The 20,568-nt window shown below is 28.8% G+C and overlaps 1 protein-coding gene across 1 annotated transcript in view; it reads right to left on the minus strand.

Moving 5' to 3' along the window:
• The window catches only part of LOC119605443 (putative uncharacterized protein DDB_G0271606), a 259,513-nt gene that overhangs the window by 207,433 nt on the left and 31,512 nt on the right, over positions 1 to 20,568 (minus strand). The window contains exon 2 of the mRNA XM_037958558.1: positions 3,214 to 3,952. Within this exon, the coding sequence (XP_037814486.1) occupies positions 3,214 to 3,886 (673 nt within the window). The 5' untranslated portion in view covers positions 3,887 to 3,952. The remainder of the gene's footprint in view (positions 1 to 3,213; positions 3,953 to 20,568) is intronic.

Below are 20,568 nucleotides of genomic sequence, written 5' to 3' on the forward strand. Positions count from 1 at the left end.
GTGTATTTTAAAAACGTCGCGCACAGACCTTACTATGACAAGTTCTGATCAGCAACTGACTTGATTTTGTTTTTAAAGTTGAGAGCCAACCAACTGATATTGCTCATTATAAAAAGAAGAAGAAGAATTAAACCTATAGTGTATGTGTATCAACTTAGCGTCAGCAGAATTTTCTTACCCTATCACGCGTGCTATGAAATGGCAATCTTTATCTCCTCTGATCTAAAACTTAACTAAACACATAATTGAAATAACTAAAAATCATCATCAGGGATGGCATATTTGGTACGATGGTACTTTTTTTGATACTATTTGATGTTCAAAAGTACCGTGATACTCCCGAGTCTTATTTGATACTCTCAGGGCCAATATCTCAATATGGATATACTGCCGGTTAAAATATTTTTTGTATGTAAAATGTCAATTTATTGTGAAAAAGTTCAAATTTGAAATTCTAAGAATGCTTTAAAAGCCACTTTTTAGAAGTATGTTTTGCAAATAACCAATGCAGCTCATTTCGAATTTTTATCTTGATTGACATTATATGAATATTAATCTAATTAAATTCCATTGTTAATATTATATGAGAAAATTACCAAAAATTTCAATTTTGAAAAAATATTTGACTTTAAAACTAATTATTTCCAAATGATAGAAGCTCGAAGGACTCAATTTCTATCTAATATAAAATGATATGTTTTGAAATTAAGAATTCAACCATAGATAATAAGAGAAATTTTTGGTGAAAATTATTTGGACTTTAAAAAAAAAAAAAAAAATTATTGTTTCATGTCATGGATGGTCCTATGTATGGTCTCATGTGTAGAATTTGATATGACTATTGATTTTTTAACAAATGAACACCTATGTACATCGAATTTTAATTTAATAACACATATGTATATTAGGGTGGCCCCAAAATGGAAATTGCTGATGTTCCCACCGAAAATGAAAATTTAGTTCATTCTAAGATACCATTTCTCAAAATTTTTGTCCTGACGTCAATATTTGCTGAGCTGGATCAAAGGATAAAAAGGTCCTTTTTAGGGTTTTTATGTTATTTTTTTCACATTTTTGACAAATAAACCATATGCAAATTTAGTATCATATGAAAGGTCCTTGGGAGACGATTTCAATGACATACACAAATTTGTATACAACACCAAAATGATTACAAATGTCGTAATTTTTCGGAAAATTTTAAGTTTTTCATATTTTGACATAGAAATATATAATGTAATCAATTGAAATCTATTGAATCACCTCACCTAAATTTCACCGAAATGGTTTATTCTGTTTTTCGAAATTCTTTATGTTTTGTATTTTATCTTAATATTTTAAACTCTATTTTGTCCCAGGTATTCTGTTAGCTGTATTTATCTACCATACTTAATATGTACATCAGCATACGCGTAATTTCATTAGCTTTACAATGGTATATAACACTTTATGGTTTCATTCTATTATCAATCAAATTTTTCAGTTTAACTAACATGGTAACACAATTTATCCTTAATATCGACTTGTTTGTTACGCTTGCTTTGTAAATATAAAATAAATATAAATATAAATAAATAAGTTGAATTCCTAAATTCATCCTTGAGTAGGGCCAAATGTGGCCTGAATTTCTTTAAGACAGGATTTATTAAAACATAACAAATTGTATCATGACTGATTTTAATATACATATTTACGAAGTACAATATCGGGGTAATACTTTTATGGTAGCTATATGCTACCATGGACATTGAAGTTCATCAAATTATATCTAAAAGGTTAACATTGAAGGACGGACAAAGATTCATTATATCAATATATGTATATTAGAGTGATCGATTCAGTTTTTCAATCGGTCTTAAAACCGGTTTTTCTGATTTACCAGTGTCTGTTTTTTCTAAATGTTGATGTTTTCGAATATCGAATAAAGGAGGATATTAGCACTTAATAGTTGTTCTTATCACTTAAACTTAATATTTATTATTTAAAAATAATTTATATTTTACAAACGAAAAAAAATATTTTTTATTCTTTGACATTTCATTTTAATTAAAACTCAAAAAAGAAAAGTTGTAAATTTTCGTATTGAAAATAAAAAAAGTATTTCACATACTTTTTTTTCTTTTTCCATTAGTACAGAAAAAAATATCAAAAAGACGTGTTTATAATATGTTTTAAGATGAAATATCTTCTGAAAAAAATTAATTAACTATTATTTTCATTCACTAGTATATAAAATCCCAGTAATAACATACAAAAAATAACGTATCAGAAATACATTTATTATTTAGTACCTTTTGAACAACTGTGTTCATTTTTGTGCTTCTACTAATACATTCTCACCAGTTAGGTTTTTGACAGGGGACTTAGGTCTTTGACAATCACTTTCGCCTATATGCATAATACCCTTTCTACTTCTGTTGTCGATTATTAAAAAATGTCTAAATATGTGAAGGTGTATTTAAAAAATTAACAACTTTCAGCAAAAAAAAAAAAATATTTTAGTACTCTAAGATCCAAAAAAGTACCCTCTGAAATATTTTTTGATACTGAAACAAAATATCATTTTCCATCCCTGATCATCATAATAACATTTTCCGACTCTTTGGGGGGATAGTTTGAAAAAGAGAAAAACGTTAAACTGCGGACTATTGGTACATTTACGCAAATTGTTTTTGTTTTCTTGGTGTATTGAATTTCGTATGTTTGGATGTCTGTTCAACAGACTCTGTTGGTTTCATTGCGTTGTTTACTTTGTTTTTTTTTGTGTATTTCGTTTCGTCTGTTTGGATGTCTGTTGATTTTACTGCCTAGTGTACTTTGTTTTTTATGTGTTTATTTCGTTTAGCGTTGTTGTTGTTCACTATGTTTTGCTATTGCTATAATAATGATATAGTCGGGAAAATGAAATAAATTAAAATTTATATTTTTTAAATACACTATAGGGTATATAAGATTCGGCACAGCCGAATATAGCACTATTACTTGTTATATTTTTCGGCTATAGAAAATCTCGAATACCTGGATTTCTAAAAATCAAACCCGATTGGCATACCTAGTCATAACGTCCATGGACATTATGACACGCCACCTTACTTAATTGATTAACTGTATAATTATTTGGGTTAAGACCAATGTTTCGTTACGTCCTTTTTAATGGTTGGTGAAAAATTTTATAAATAAATATACAAAAAAATTTATATAAATCGTTTATACCTGTCGATGGTGCACTAGTAGTTACGACGGAAACTCCACTTGAGGTTGGTAATACTACAGGATTAACGTAAAACCGGGATATTTTCCTAGCTGCTGTTGGATTTGCAACCGTTGTATTAGTTGTTGGTTGAGCTCCTTGTTTATTATTTGAATTTTCATCAGGATCATTTTGAGTTTTAGCATCGTTTGGACATGCATTTTCATCAGTGCATTCATTGTTGGTGTTTGATGTAGGTGTCGTGTTTGGAGCATTTTCTTTAGTATTACTATTCGTATTTAATGTTATATCAATGGTCTCATTTAGTTCAAAATAACGTGTGTTGCGCGCATTTTCCGCTAAAAATGCAGAGTTCGGAGTAATTGTATTGTCCGGTGTGTAATCCGACGATAAAGATGTATACTCCGAAGCTGTACTTGCTTTACGAGACGTAGAAGCTGAAGATAGTACATTATCACTGCTATTGTAACCGCCTTCAGATGTAGTAGTTGGTGTTGATGACGATATTGAGGTTGAACATATATTTCCACTGATGCTTAAATCTGGTTTCTGCTGTTGCTGTTTCTGGGGAACATCTGCACTATCTCCTCCATCCATAGATGTTTTATTTAAAGCCGTTAGACTAGAGCTAAGACTTTCTGCGTTACTTAAATTAGTACTTGTAATTGAGGCCATAATTGTACTCGTATTTGTTGTGTTGGAGTCAAATATTTTAGATAAATCGATAGAAGACTCATCGCGCTAAAATTTAAAAAATATACATTAATATATGTATATAATTTTACAAGTTTGTTTTTTTTCATATTAGAAACGAAATAATATTTTGAAATAATATTGGTGAAACGAAATAATATTTGATAAAATTGCTTAAACACTAATTGCATCCGGTCCTCTTCTGAACCCTTTGCTAAAAAAGTGACGAAAGAAAAAATATGTGCACCATCAGTGGTGATAGAGGGTATATGTATATAAGTTTGTTATTTTGTGTGTAACACCAAGAAATATTATTCTGAGACCCAACAAAGTAGGCAGTGGCGTGCAATTTTCTAATAAAATTTGTTTTCTAATAGAAATTGTTTCTATCTAAAATATTTTGACGAAAATTCACATGTTTATTATATTTAGTACACTACATTATATTGTAATAAATTTATAAAAAAAATCAATTACAACTCCGGTTATCGGGCACGGTCGCAACATAGGTCTATTCGAACACTTTTGCATATGTTAGTTTTTGGCATATTTCAAGTGTAAATTTATTATGTACTTTTCCGTCGAGTTTTTCAGTGATATCGACTTTGCTTGATTGCTAATGATAAATCAATTATACACAATGATTAATAAACTGTCCATTGAATTTATTGTCCTACCATATAATAATATATTGTACTATGATATATTTTATGGAGTTTAAGTAAATTTATTTCCTATTCAATTTTTCAAGCTTCTGAGCCTAGAAGCGAAATTTAGTAATTTAGCAATTTGTCTGCATTATTGTCCCTTTCCGTCAGAATTTCGATTATGTGTCCTATTTCCACAGAAATTTTTAAAATTGCTTAAATTTATTCCGAAAATCGTGCTTAAATTTATTCTAATTATCATTGAAGTCGATATCAATAAAAAATAGACGAAAAATAAGAGTACATGTGCCAAAAACTATCAACTATATCTATAGACCTATGTTGCGAACTTGTACGATAACCAGAGATGTAACTGAATTTTTTTTATAAATTTATTACACTATAATGTAGTCTACTAAATGTATAACAAACATGTGAGTTTTCGTGAAAATATTTTAGATAAAAAAATTTTTAGGGCTATTTATTAGAAAATTTACCAACATGAATCTGCTCGCCACTGTATATATTCTGGACCTTATGAAATTTTGAGTGGATTTAGATATGTCCGTCTGTTTGTCCGCATGTCTGCCTCAAACACGCTCACGTTAAAACTAAGCAAAAGAAATCAGTCAAATTCAATGAAAATATTCACCACTATTCTAAGCAGGTTGGTATTGAAAATCAGTGAAATCGGTTACAAAGTAAAAACTTATGAGTAAAAATTTAAGACTTTAGTAGTTTCCGCTTAATTGCACCCTGCATTATTGATTTGCCCACTTATTTGATAATGAAAAAATGCTAAAATTAAATTCCATATAATGTATTATATAAAATTTTCGTTTAATTGAGTTCGTTTATTTGCGTTATCCTCTTAATTGACTTATGAATTAAGAATTCATTTTTAAAAACAATAAAGAAAAAAATCTCGCATAATTGTCAAAAAGAAGTCGATTGCAAAACAGAAAATCAATCCATGCTTGTTTATTTGTTTGTTTGTACCTTATAAGAGGCTAAACCACTGAAGCGACCTTCTTAAAGTGTATGTTCCCCTATATCTGGAAGGAACTATATGCAACTTTTTATTTTGAAATTGCAAGTGGGAGGGGTTCCAAGCCCACTTCTTTAAATGTCGAATATCTTGGAACATGATACAACTAGAGTCCTCAAATTTTGTGGGGCAATTTTGACATCCATATGATTATTTGGTGGAAAAATTGGAGGACTAGCAATAGGGTGCGTAGCACCCCCATATGTATTAAATACAAAAATTTGTATATCTAGGAAACTCTTAAACAAACAAATATGTCATTCATGTGAATATTTGGGTAATAATTTGGCGGATTAGAAATAGGGGAGTGGCATATCCCATATGAACAAAATAATAAATTTCGTATATCTGGGAATGTATTAGATCTAAAATTCTAAAAGTTTGTATGGGTAACATTGAAATCCATATAAACAATTTGAATGAAAAATGGGAGGACTAGAAATAGGGGGTATAGCATCTCCCATATGAATTAATAACAAAAATTCAATTCAGGAAAGTATTGCAGCTAGAATTCCTATATGAGCATTTGGAAAAAAAGTTGAACTATCAATAACGAGCGTTGCATATAAATTAAATATTAAATTAAATATGTACTAAAATACTAAAATTAAATACTAATTTTTTTTCTGCAAATAAAAAAAGTAAAGAAGAAAAATGCAAATAAAAAAGTGATCAGCAATCAAGTGTTGAAAAAATGAGTGCAAAAAGAAAACATACAAGTTGAAACATAACACAGAAATTAAATATTATTTCTGACGCGAAAAAACTTGACGAAGATGAACTTTGTACAAAATACAAGTGCTCCAGGGCCACAGTAAATAGAATTTTTAAAAATAAGAATTCTCTTACAGAAAAGTCAAAGACTGTCAACGCATCCACCAAAAGGAATCGAAGTGGATCATGCCCTAAAGTAGATAAGTAAAAACAATTTGCTGTTGATATGAATGAAGCAGGGTTGGAAAATAGAATTTTCAAATTGTACAAAACAGCATTAACAATTGTACTATTTTGATTCCATTTGTACCAAATCAAATTTTTTGGAAATTCTATATCAATATGAAGCACTTTCAAAATTAAAAGTTCATTTGTATTAGCCCATCGATTAGTCATTAGACTAGTCAATAAACAAGTCCATTTGGTCACCAGATTGGTCCATAGACTACACAGTCTATAGCCTGTCTATGGACTACACAATAGAGTAGTCTATAAACAAGACAATATACTAGTCTATAGGTTAGACATTAGAGTAGTGACTAGTCTATAGGTTAGACATTAGAGTATTGACTAGTCTATAGATTAGAATGTTATATATTAGTCCAAAGGCAAATTCATAGAGTAGTCTATAAACTAGATAATAGGACAGTCGGTAAATAATGCAAAGACTAAGTCCCTAGATTAATTTATAAACGATAGAAAATTAATTAGACTAGTCCAAAGTCTAGTAAAAAGTATTTAAAATGTCTATTCCAAATAGCACTTAAAAGACCATTAGAATTATTTAAAATTTTAGCGATCGGATAAAAAAATAATTCTAAATAAATACTCTTTGTTAAAAGTTATTACAGCTTGTCTGGTTGTAATCACTTCCAGGTTTCATAAACAATATGAGAGAATATAAACAAGAATTGTATTTTTTCCTCTTCAGAATTTATCGAAGGCTTGCCTGCCTTTGAATTTTGTGTCAGAAGTACAATTTTAGATTATTATTTCAATAAGAAAATAAATTTAAAATTGTACAAAATGCGTCATTGGTGTACCATTGTACTTTTGTTGATTGAATTGTACCAAAAAAAGTACAATTGTACCAATTTTGCCAACCCTGGAATGAAGACTTTAATCCAGCGAAACGCAACGAGCTCTCAAATGAGCTCTCTTACTTTTCTTTTACACGTACATAAGCTCACACATTGTACAAAAACAAACAAAACCAGTCAGTCTCGCATGAGCATTCATAGAAGTAGGTTGTGTTACGCTTATTTATGTTTTTATTTCAGCTATATTAATTATGTTTTATTTTTACTGCACTAAAATTAAAAATTATTGTTAAAATTCATATATTTTAACAATAATTTCTTTTAAGTGATTTTTGTTTCCATTTAATTATTTCTACAGACCATTTTAAAATTAATAATATATTATTTTAACTAAAACAATTTTTTCATAGGAAAATATGTTTATACCCTCCACCACCATCAGTGGTGATAGGGGGTATATAAATTCTTGATCCTTATGAAATTCTGAGACGATTAGCTATGTCAGTCCGTCCATCCGTCTGTCTGTGTAAAACACGCTCACGTAAAAACGAAGCAATATAAATTCACGAAATTCACCCAAAACATTCTTTATTATCCGGTACAATTCGGTACTGAAAATCAGTAAAATCGGTTCACGACGTAAAAAGTTATGAGTAAAAATTTCAGACTACCTCGAAAAAAATAACGTTTTTTTCCCTAATTCTTAAGTAGTTTTCTCAGAAAATACCAAAGATTTTTCGATCAATTTTGTCACACATTTTTATTTTGTGCCAGGGATCCAGTATGTTCAAACTCATGACAATTGATCCAATATTTCCCATAGCCCCCATACAAAGGTGTATATTCCCGGAAATTAGTTTATCGTTAATAACTCCCTCAAATATATCGGTATCAACACAAAATTTTGTACATACAAATATAATATGAATAGATTACATATTACGTAGATCTCAGTCGGTCCACAATTGGTCATAGCTCCCTTATAAGGTCCACTTCCGAAAATCACTTAAACGCATTTTTTTTTTTTTTTTGTCAAATAAAGTTATCTTGAGAAAATTCGACACAAATATGTTTTGTCTTTATATGAATCACTCTACGAAATTTTTCCGGATAGGCCCTTAATTGCTCATAGCTCCTATATAAAGTCCTCTTCCAAAAATTAGTGTATAGAGTGTATAGATAAATCTGTGTATAGATAAATCATTCTATTAAAATTTTTCGAGCTGGACTATTAATATACATTTTTCTGGACCCAATCAAAATTAGTTGGACATAAATTTTGGCTAGTTATCTAAAAATTAGATAGTTAAATGGGTTTTAATAAAAAGTAGCTTGCTGGTGGAGGGAATTTAAAATTCGGCATAGCCGAATATAGCACTCTATCAAAAGCAATTAAACTATTTTTTTCATTTCTAATACATTTATTATTCAACAAACAGCATTTTAAAATATCACAAATATTTCGTTCAGTGCATAAACATGTTTATTTGTCAACTTACAAATATTTTCCCAATGTGAACACCAAACCCGAATTATTTTTGTTTAACGTAAAAAAAAACTATTTAATTGAAATTACAATAGTTTTTTACAATTTCATAGAAATTTCTGCCTAAAAACAAAATATTAAAAACGGTTTATTTCATTATGTGCTTAAAATGAGTATTTCTGTTTTGAAACACAATTCAGTACAAATAGTGAAAATTTGTTTGTCCGATGTTCACATTACAACAAATAATTTCTCAAAACAATTGACGGATAAAACAGTGAAAAAACAAACCAAAAGCAAAAATATATGTGTTTATATTTACTAAAAAGATATATCATTGAATAATAATATTAATTTATTTGAAAATAAAAATACAAATTACATTTCAATACCTTGTGCAAGTGGAAAAAGAGACATATGGTGGACCTGAACTGTCATGTTGTAGCTATTTAGTATAGTCAACGTAGCGAAAAACTTTGGTTGTTTGGAACGGTTTATAGCGATTTAAAAAAATCACTATAAGCCGAGAAATAACCAAATTATAAATTATTTTGATGAAATTATCTATAAAATTTAAAATTACAGAGAATGTATTATATCCATTAATAAATAATTGTTTAAATAAATTGAGTAATAAATTAATTAAATAATTTCTCAAGTAATTACTAGACTACACTATAGACTAGATTATAGACTAAACTACACCATTTTTAACTGAATTTAAGAAAATTCCACATGAAATTGAGAATTTCCATTTAATATTGAGAAAATTCTAATTGAAATTATGATTTTCAATTTGATATTGAGAAAATTTCAACTGAAATTACGATTTTCAATTTGAAATTGGGAAAAATCTATATGAAATTGAGAATTTCAAATTAATGTTGAGAAAATTCCAAATAAATTAAGAATTTCCGTTTTACATATGTATATTGAAAAAATTGCAGTTGAAATTAAGATTTTCAATTTCAAATTGAGAATATTCCAAATAAAAATGCGAATTTCCATTTAATATTTAGAAAAGATCAATTGAAATTGAGAGTTTGGAATTTAAATTGAGAAAACTCCAATTAAAATTGGGAAAGTTTCAAATAAAATTGAGAAAATTTTAAATGAAATTAAGAAAATTTCAAAACTTTTATTTATATAACACATTTTAAATATAAACAAGTAAGAAAGTATAGTCGGGCGTGACCGACCATATGATACCCTACACCAGTTATGAATATTAAATGTGATTTATTTTTCCTAATAAAGCATTTATCTTCTATTACCTTGTTCCGATACATTTAAGCAATTTATGGATGAAAAACTAATTTTCTGAAAGATGCTTTATATGGGGGCTAGGGGCAAATATGGACCAAGCCTGATACAATTTTGTGAATATATTTATATGTACATAATATTTTATTGTGCTGAATTTCATCGTGATATTTGTGTTTATAAGTTAATTTTGGACATTCAAGTAATTGTTCCGATACATTTATGCAATTTATGGATGAAAAACTAATTTTCTGAAACAGGCTTTATATGGGAGCAAAATATGGACCAAATTTGCCCCTAGCAAATTTGTGAATATATTTATATTTACATAATATTTTATTGTGTTGAATTTCATAGCGATATTTGTGTTTATAAGTTAATTTTGGACATTCAAGTAATTTTCTGAAGGGGACTTTGTATGGGAGCTAGGATCAAATGAGTCCCGATCTCTATGAAATTTAGCAACGTCATCAAGGCTCGTATAAAACTTGTGCCGCTTTTTATCAATATACAGGTATTTTTAATATAATTACGACCTCAGAAGCCCTTTTCGGGGGGTTCTGTTGTATGGGGGCTAGGTGAAATAATGGACCGATTTTAACCATTTTCAATAGGCTTCGTCCTTGGGCCAAATTGCATCCAATTATCTTGAAAATTGCGACCTGTACCTTGCGCACAAGGTTTACATGGACAGCCAGCCAGACGGACGGACGGACATAGCTTAATCGACTAAGCCGATTGGTATACTTTAAGGTGGGTATAAGACGAATATTTTTGTATGTTACAAACATCAGCACAAACCCAATATACCCTCCCCACTAAAGTGGTTTAGGGTATAAAAACAAATAATAAAGAAATTCCAATGTTAATCCACCGATTGTCGAGGAACAATGGCTGGTTTTTCATAAATACTATGTAGGAATACCACTCAAGCGATATGTGTTGGTAGTCCGAATACGTCAAAGTAAAAAAAAAAATATATTAAAATGTGGTCTAAATTTTCCGCTGATTAGGTTAAAAGTTCAGATCCCAGTATAAAGTATAAAATGTTTCGCAGAATTTTTCGAAATGATTTTCAAAATGTTCAAAATTTTAAGCTTTCACGGGACATTCATGTATTGCACTACATACATATGTATATATATATATATATATATATATATATATATATATATATATATATATATATATATTTATATATATATATATATATAAAATATACGTAATGTTCTCAATTTCACTTAAAAATGGTGTAGACTATAGACTAGACTATAGACTAGACTATAGACTAGACTATAGACTAGACTATAGACTAGACTATAGACTAGGCTATAGACTAGACTATAGACTAGACTATAGACTAGACTATAGACTAGACTATAGACTAGACTATAGACTAGACTATAGACTAGACTATAGACTAGACTATAGACTAGACTATAGACTAGACTATAGACTAGACTATAGACTTGACTATAGACTAGACTATAGACTAGACTATAGACTAGACTATAGACTAGACTAAACTATAGACTAGACTAAACTATAGACTAGACTCTAGACTAGACTCTAGACTAGACTATAGACTTGACTATAAACTATAGTATAGACAATACTATAGACAAGACTATAGACTAGACCATAGACTCGACTATAGACTAGACTATAGAATAGACTATAGACTAGACTATAAACTAGAGGGGCATTTCAAAAATTTTCGAACAGGTTTTGTACCTTACCCTCTCCGATTTCGATGAAATTCGGTACACACATTCTTCATGTAAATACGGAATTTGAGATTCTCCAAAATGTCTATATCATATATATTGTTGAGTATACTATAAGCAATCTTATGTGAAGGAATAAAGAAAATGGAAGGTACATTTTTTGTGATATCCTTGACTAAAGGACGTTGTTTGATGTCATCATCCTCACGTTAAAAATCCCAGCAAAAAATAATTGATGTCATACTTTACAAACGACATCTTAATCACATCTAAAAATGCGATTTCATACTTTTCGCTTTTATAAACCAAACATATACTTACAAATTAAAACACAGTTAAAAATGAGAAAAGAGTTGTAGAAAAGTCACTACAAACAACATATTCGAAGTACTTCAAATTTTGATGAAAAACCAATGAAATTTACATAAGCGTTTCATTGAAAGAATGTGGTTTATTTTTGACATACAAATATCGGATTTTTACAGCTTCTAAAGATAAAATTAGATGTAGTTCAAAGTTGTCAAAAATGAACAACATCCCTCCAATGACACGCTAATGTAAAATTCATAGGTTTTTCACCTGAATTTGAAGCACTTCGGGTTACTAGTTGTGATGAAAATTCTACATCTTTTTCCACACTTTTTTTGCTGGGATGTGATATTTTACATAAAATATTGTCGAACTACAAGACATAGGCTTAAGTTGGGAACTAAACGATTAAAATCTGATAAATAATTAAGAAAATATACGTAAAATTAATACTTGTTGAAAAAAATTCAAAATCCTACTTTTTTGTTCGAATATTTTTAAAAATTACCCTATATATAGCATGTTGTTGTCAACCAATTAATAACAAAATAAACAACAAGAATAATAATTATCTTTAATTTACGCAATTGCTTAAATTTCTATTAAATGTCACAACTACTTTGTCTCAGATATCTATTTTATACAAAATAAAATAAAAGAAGTAATTTTAGCGACTATTTACATTTTTGTATGAGGTAATAACACTCTATTTCAGAAAATAAACAAAGAACAGCTGTTATTTGACGCTGTTTGAACTTACATTTGGTTTGCAAGATTGGTGTTCACATTAATGAAACAATGGCAAAATATTTATTTGTCAGCAAATCAATTTGTTTTATGAAAATCATCTGCATTGCTGTTTGTTAACATGAAATATTTTATGTTCAGATTCGACAAACAAAGTTTTTTCAATCGTGTTATATATTAATTAAGCTTTTATTGTATAAATTTATTTGCAAGATCAAATAATTATTTTGCCGAAATGATGTAAATTATTTGACTTTTGGTGTTCACATTAATGAAACAATGGCAAAATATTTATTTGTCAGCAAATCAATTTGTTTTATGAAAATCATCTGCATTGCTGTTTGTTAACATGAAATATTTTATGTTCAGATTCGACAAACAAAGTTTTTTCAATCGTGTTATATATTAATAAAGCTTTTATTATATAAATTTAATTTGAAACCTAATAATAAATAGTTAAAATTAAAATAAATTGGTAAATTGTTTTTTTCTTGCATAAAAATATAGGATATACTATGCCTGCAAAACATGTGTGTGTTTAAAACAAATTATTTTTGCACTATTTGATAAAATAATACAATCAAATATTTGTTCAAGTCTGAACATGAAATAAATATTGCGTTTGTTTGACGCAACTTAAAAATATTTATAACAAATATTTGGACCAAATATTTTACAGGTGTGAACATAGCTTAACAGAAATGCAGAATTAACAACTACTGTAGTTTAGTTTGCCTTTCGCTGCTTTAATTCCACATCTGGTTGGCTGCACAGATGGCAAAAAAGAGGAGGTATAACTTTAAAGAAAATTCATGGAGAAGGGGCGTCTGCCGACAATGATGCTGCAAATACTTTCTGTGAATCAGTTTTGCCAGACTGAATTTCCAAATATCAACTATCAGAAATATCCCATATTTCATTACCTAGTAATCTAGAAAGTAATATTGGAATCACGTGGAAACTAATTACTTTTGGGGGTGAATAACTAATTATTTTTGTTCGACGAGGTTCAAATAATATGTACCTACCTTAAACAAATTAAATGGTTACTAATTTGATTACAAAAACTTTGCGAAATAACTAGTTACAAATAAACCTACAAATATGTTATGTGATAGCTAGTTATTTTGGGCCGACTTTGTATGTAGAAAACAAAAAATAAAAAAATTCCTCGGCCGGGATTTGAACCCAGGCATTCAGTTGTTTTCTATGTTTCTCATTCCAGCCGCTTACTCACTGCTCCATTAACATGTTGCTTTTTGTAATTTTGAGAACGGCTTTTTACAAAAATATATAAATGAATGTCATTTTGAAAAAAAATAAACAGTATCCAGCAGGGCTCGAACCACGAACCCCCCTGTTTGTTAAATGAACGACCTAGACAATTGAGCCATAACAAATGCAAATTGTTTTGTTCTTTACCAGTAATAAGCTATTCAGCTAAATGAAATAATGTGGATGATAATGAACACTCATTACCAAGTAATGTATAAAATAACTACTGGCTATTACCAAAAATATCAGATTTTTTGCTGGGATTCAACGCTGACGAAAGCGGCATTTTTTATAAAGCTTTACCAAAATCAACTTTGACTACAAAAGGAGACCAAACACGAGGATTTAAAAATTCAAAGGGACGATTGGGGTTACTTTTTATTTGCAATGCAAGTGGTGACTTGGAAATTGTCATTGGAATGTCAAAAAATCCGAGATGTTTTAAAACCAAAACATTGCCCCTGAAATATTATTCTCAAAAAAGGCTTGGATGACCCAAAGTTTATGGCAAGAGATATTGTATTCCCTTGATGATGAAATGGGGAAACAAGGTCGTAAAATAATATTGTTTGTAGACAATGCTGCTTGTCATAAGACATCAACAATTTCCCAAAATATTGATCTACAGTTTTTTCATCAAATTTACTGCGCAAACAAATTTCTGAAGTAGAAAACGGAAAAACGATTGCTGATTTTCTGAAAAATTTTTCAATGCCATAAACGTCATACAAAATTCTTGGTAGCTAGTTAAACCGACGACAATAAATAACTGCTTTAAAAAGGTAATGTTACATTTAATTGTGCCTACATAACTATACAAATTTAATTTATACATACGTGTACATTAGGGTGGGTCGAAAAAAAAAGTTGAGTCAGTCACCCCCTACGATTAAAGATATGTTAATAACATTTCCAAAAATATAAAAAATATTTTTTTGACACGCCTAGAAATACCGCCCTTTTTGTTTTTTATATATAACGTCGCCACTTTAAGTCCGATCGTAACATATAATATATTTATTTCAATTTTTTAATTCGACGTCATATTCTATGCGCGACTTCTGATATCTCGGATCCTTCCCCAAAATCTAAAATTGTGGCTATACTAGAATAAAGTATATTTAATTATATGAGCTATTAGCTACTTAAAATTCTCCAAGTTTTTCCAAGTCCAAGTTTTTTCCTCTACTGAACCTACATAATTGGAACACGATGAAGAACTCTATCTTGATGAGGCACAAGAATTAAATTACGTCCGCTGTGATGATAACTTACATGCTTTGGACAATTTACTGATCAAGAAATAATCAATGGAATTTGTCAAAAATTAACTTCAGGCAATTCCTCTGAAAAAAAATTAAAATATTGTTAACAATTCTCCTTCAAGTAAAGAAGTCCTGAATTCTATTAATATTCTTCGAGATTTTTTTTTTTTTTTTTGCCAAAGGATCTTGACTCCCACGAACTAGATAATATGGAAAACTCTATAATCGAAACATGTTATAAACATCAAATTCAAACCTGACTGATTTTTTTAAAATATATAAATATATAGTCTAGTCTATAGACTATTACTTAACAGAATTCGTTTTGGTATCCAAAATTTAAATTTTCCATTCCTGGTATATATGTAGATTTCATTTTTATGTGAAGTTAACTTAAGTTTTGTTCCTCTTTCAAGTATAAATTTTTTTACGTTATTGTTTGTTTTTTTAAGTTATTTTTTTCCTAATTCTTTATAAGTTTTCTTAGAAACAACCGCACATAATTTTTAAAAATGGATCAATTATGTTCAAAATTATAGCAATCTACCCATAATTTTCCATAGCCCCCGTACAAAGGTACATATTCCCGGAAATAAATTAATCGTTAATAACATCCCCAAATATATCGATATCAACACAAAACTTTGTTTGTTTATATAAATATAACGTAAATAGAAATCATATTACCAACGTAGATCTAAATTGGTCCAAAATTGGTCATACCTGTCATATATGGTCCACTTCCGAAAATCATTTAAACGCACATATTTCATTGATAATTAATTCGATCGGAATAAAATTCCACATGAATATGTTTTGAGGTCGGCCAGTAATTGGTCCAAAACTCACTTAGAAACACATATTTCATAGGTTAATAAAGCTATAGAAATAAAATTTGACATGAATATATTTTATGTATAAATAAATCATTTAGCTAAATTTTTTTCGGATCAGTCCACAATTGCTCTTAAAGGAAATGGTCTTTCCATTAAGTAAAAAATACAACAAAAACTTCCATTTTGAAAAAATAGGGGAAAATGAAGTGACAAATATTGAAAAAATCTTATTCTTAAGTTAAACAAAAATTTTGTGATAGATATCCCACTCGCATCCCATTCTGGGTCTATAAAGTCCTTAAAAGAAATTGTCTAAGCTTTCTTTTGAGCAAAAAAAAAAAAAATTAAAAAAATGGGAGTTTTTTGAAAACAAAAAATTAAAAATTTTAAATTTTAAAAGAATTAAATTTTTTTGGAAACAATGAATAGCTATCTGAACTTCTTTGGACAATTTTTGCTAGGACCAATTGGCGAAAAGTTACACGCTTTTCAATAAAACCCTGTATGACCAAAATATCCAACATTGACCCCCTCCAACTCCGGCATTTCTTGACCGATAGAGCTGAAAATTTGTGGCTTACTATCCAATAGTACTAACCTTGGTGCAAATTTCATCAATATCGATTTTTTGAGTTGGGTCACTTGACTAGAAACAAACTATTCAATTTAAATATTTTTTTGCTGCTCCTGTAAAATTTAATAAATGTTAGACAGGGCCTTTTGCGTTTCAGGTGACGATATGTATGTTCATTGTAAATATATATATATATGTATACAAATTATGTTGAGAATTTTTTTAGCTGGGAAATAAACAAATTGTTTAATAGTGAAACCTATCATTTGTTATGATAGTTGACAATGGCTTATATAAAAATGGATAAAGTGGACTTTTTACCATGAATATTTAAATGTTTTTGTAGATAGGGCCTTTTGTTTTTTGTCAATAAAATCGATAATTTTGGTTGGAGACATTTTTGGTGTGGACATTTGTATTGATGTAATACCTAGGAAAAACTTACATTGAAAAGTAATGAGTTAAAAAGCTAATAAAACCTCTTTAAAGAAGTACTTGCAATTTCTCCTACAAAGAAGTTGTTTGGTAAGTTGTTTTATTTTATAATAATAAAAAGAGCCAGCTGGAATACGAACCAGGGACTTCGGTTTGTTAGTCAACTTTTCTACTCAAATAATGGTTTTCACATACAAATTTAATTTTGTTTTCTTTTTTGTAAAACACAATTCTTAACACGCAATGAAATAAAATGTGCAAACAAAATGACAAAGCCATAAATAAAGTACTTCAATATCAGATTATAAGAAAGTCATTACTAGAGTACTTTTAAGTAATGCAGACGATAATTAGTAGTCATTGAAAAGTAAGTGGTTATGGAAGTACAACCCATTACCGAGTTTTTGCTGGGTACATTAAAATCGACAATGAAATCGATTTTGAATTTTTGGTTAGTTAAGGTCGTTTGCGTTTCGGGTGACGATATGTATGTTCATTGTACATACATATATATGTATATAAATGACATCATCGTGTTAAAATAATAACTCAAAATGCTAATGGTGATGTAGTTAAAAGAGGTTTTATTATCTTTTTAACTCATAACTTTTCAATGTAAGTTTTTCCTGGGTTTAAATTGGTTTTAATAAAAAATAGCTTTCAGGTGGAGGATATTTAAGATTCGGCATAGCCGAATATAGCACTCTGAACTGTTTTTTATTCATTTACTTTATTTACATTATTATTAAATTCACGAATTATTCATTATAAATGTTTCGTGCGCAAAATATTTTTTTGCTCATTAAATCTCTCTCGAATTATATTATTTAAGATCACGAAAAAATTACGGATTTAAATATAATAAGTATTATCAAAATCTTTAACGAGATTAGCTGAATATAGCACTCTGACCTGTATTTTATTCATTTACTTTATTTACATTATTATAAAATTCACGAATTATTCATTATGTTTCGTGCGCAAAATATTTGTTTGCTCATTAAATCTCTCTCGAGTTATATTATTTAAGATCACGAAAAAAATACGGATTTAAATATAATAAGTACTAGATTTTTGTAACGGGCGTTGCCCGGGGTTTTAAGTGGTTTCATAACATTATACTTAAGTATTCTCCCGTCAGAGTAAACTATGTCTATAGATCAATTTCTGAAAATTTTCAACATTCAGAAATATAAAAATTTCGTTGACTTTAAAAACATAAGATAGCATTTACCAAATAAAAAAAAATTGACTCATTATACCCTTCACTAAGAGATTACTTCACAAATTTTTTGCCAATTTATAAAGCTAAAAGATTCCAAAATTATAATTCTAATATGTACTATCTAGTTTGGTAAAACTATTTAACTTAGGAGAAAGAACCAGACTTAAAGACTTAAACCATAAAGATGAAGGTCTCCTTATGAAGAAACTCCTTACAATTTCTTTGTGATCTTATAAAGCTATAAAAGAGATTACATTGAATTTGAACAATATTTATAAAAGGTACCAACACAGTACCAAAAATACTACCCATACTACCCTCTTCCTCCATTGAATAATTCAAATTTATGTATTTTGTTTAATATATTTTGTATCATTTCAGAAATCGATGTTGTGGAACATTTATTAAGAAAATGACAGCAGAGAGGAACCTTTTCCTCTTTAATGATGTTTTGCAAAAACATGTTTTGACCGATTACGGAAAAATATTAATAAAAAATATATATTTCTCAAATTTCATAAAAGTACAAAAAATGTAGCAAAGGAACACATTTAGCCGTTTTTGCCCGTTTAGTTTGAATTTCTTTTTCCTGTTTTTCCCTCTAGGAGTGGACTTTCGAATACACATATCTCTGAAACTAAAAATTCATCGTCTAAAATAGTTTTACTTTAGAACGAAAAAAACAGACTTAAAACATAGAAGTAAAAATTGTTTTTGTTTTTTTTTTTCGCCTTTTCTCCTATTTCGAAACGGAACTTTGCTACATAATACATATTTCAGACACTTTAAAGCAGTCAAGAGCAGAATTGCGATTCGAATACTCGCGTGTATAGGCCTGAAAATTATGCTGACGCTTCGTTGGCACACGTACACAATAAGCTTGCGTGTATTGGTGTGTCTGTGTTTAAGTGAAATGAAAACTTTTTTGTTGTTTTGTTTTAATACTCATAGCAAAATGTTTGATGCAGGGATGGCAAAATTGGTACGATGGTACTTTTTTTGATACTATTTGATGTTCAAAAGTACCGTTGTACTCCCGAGTCTTATTTGATACTCTCAGGACCAGACAGATAGATAAAGAATTTTTGTATGAAAACCTTTAATATATCGTTTCGATAAAAAAATAACAGGTTAAAGTATATTTCAAATTTTAAATTCCAAGAGTGTTTTAGCACATTGTTATATAAAATTCTCAAAAATACATCAACCAAAAGCCGTTTTTTCTAAAAAAAAATAATAATAAAATTATAAACGGCTAATAAAGTTGTATATATTTTTATCTTGATTGACATTATGTATTTTCAATAATAAATAATTAATTGTTACAAATTATCATAAATTGTTTTTGTATTTCAATACAAATTTGAAATATTTTTGTGAAAATTAGTAACAACTTTTAGTTATTGAACAGACCCATTATATGAATATTAATCTTATTAAAATTTCATTGTTAATATTTTATGAGAAAATTACCAGAAATTTAAATTTTGAAATAATAGTTGACTTTAAAACAAATTATTTCCAAATGATAGGAACTCGAAGGATTTAATCTACTATAAAACGATATGTTTTGAAACTAAGCACTTAACCAAAGATAATATAAGAAGTTTTAGGTCAAAAATGTTTGGACTTTTAAGCAAATTATTGTTCCATGTCATATTCAGAATCGGATGTACGAGTAAATATCCTATTTAAGGTCCCACGACGGATTTTAATTCAATAACACATACATATTAAGCGATTTATTGACAATGAACAGTCGATACTAATACTTGTAGCTCAATTATTAGCATTAAGTTGAAATTCTAGGCGTCATGAAATAACTCCCCAAAACAAAAATGAAAAAGTCCTCAAATTTGGGGACTTATTTCATTATGAAATAATTCCACAATTTAAAAATTATTAGCATTAAGTTGAAATTCTAGGCGTCATGAAATAACTCCCCAAAACAAAAATGAAAAAGTCCTCAAATTTGGGGACTTTTTTCATTATGAAATAATTCCACAATTTAAAAATGAAAAAAGCCCTAACGAAATGAAATAACTTCGTAAATGAAAATGAAATAACACCCCA

This window comes from Lucilia sericata, unplaced genomic scaffold, assembly GCF_015586225.1.
Source record: "Lucilia sericata isolate MDLA Ls3-8-SP2 unplaced genomic scaffold, ASM1558622v1 Contig000487F_arrow, whole genome shotgun sequence".
NCBI classification, from domain to species: domain Eukaryota; kingdom Metazoa; phylum Arthropoda; class Insecta; order Diptera; family Calliphoridae; genus Lucilia; species Lucilia sericata.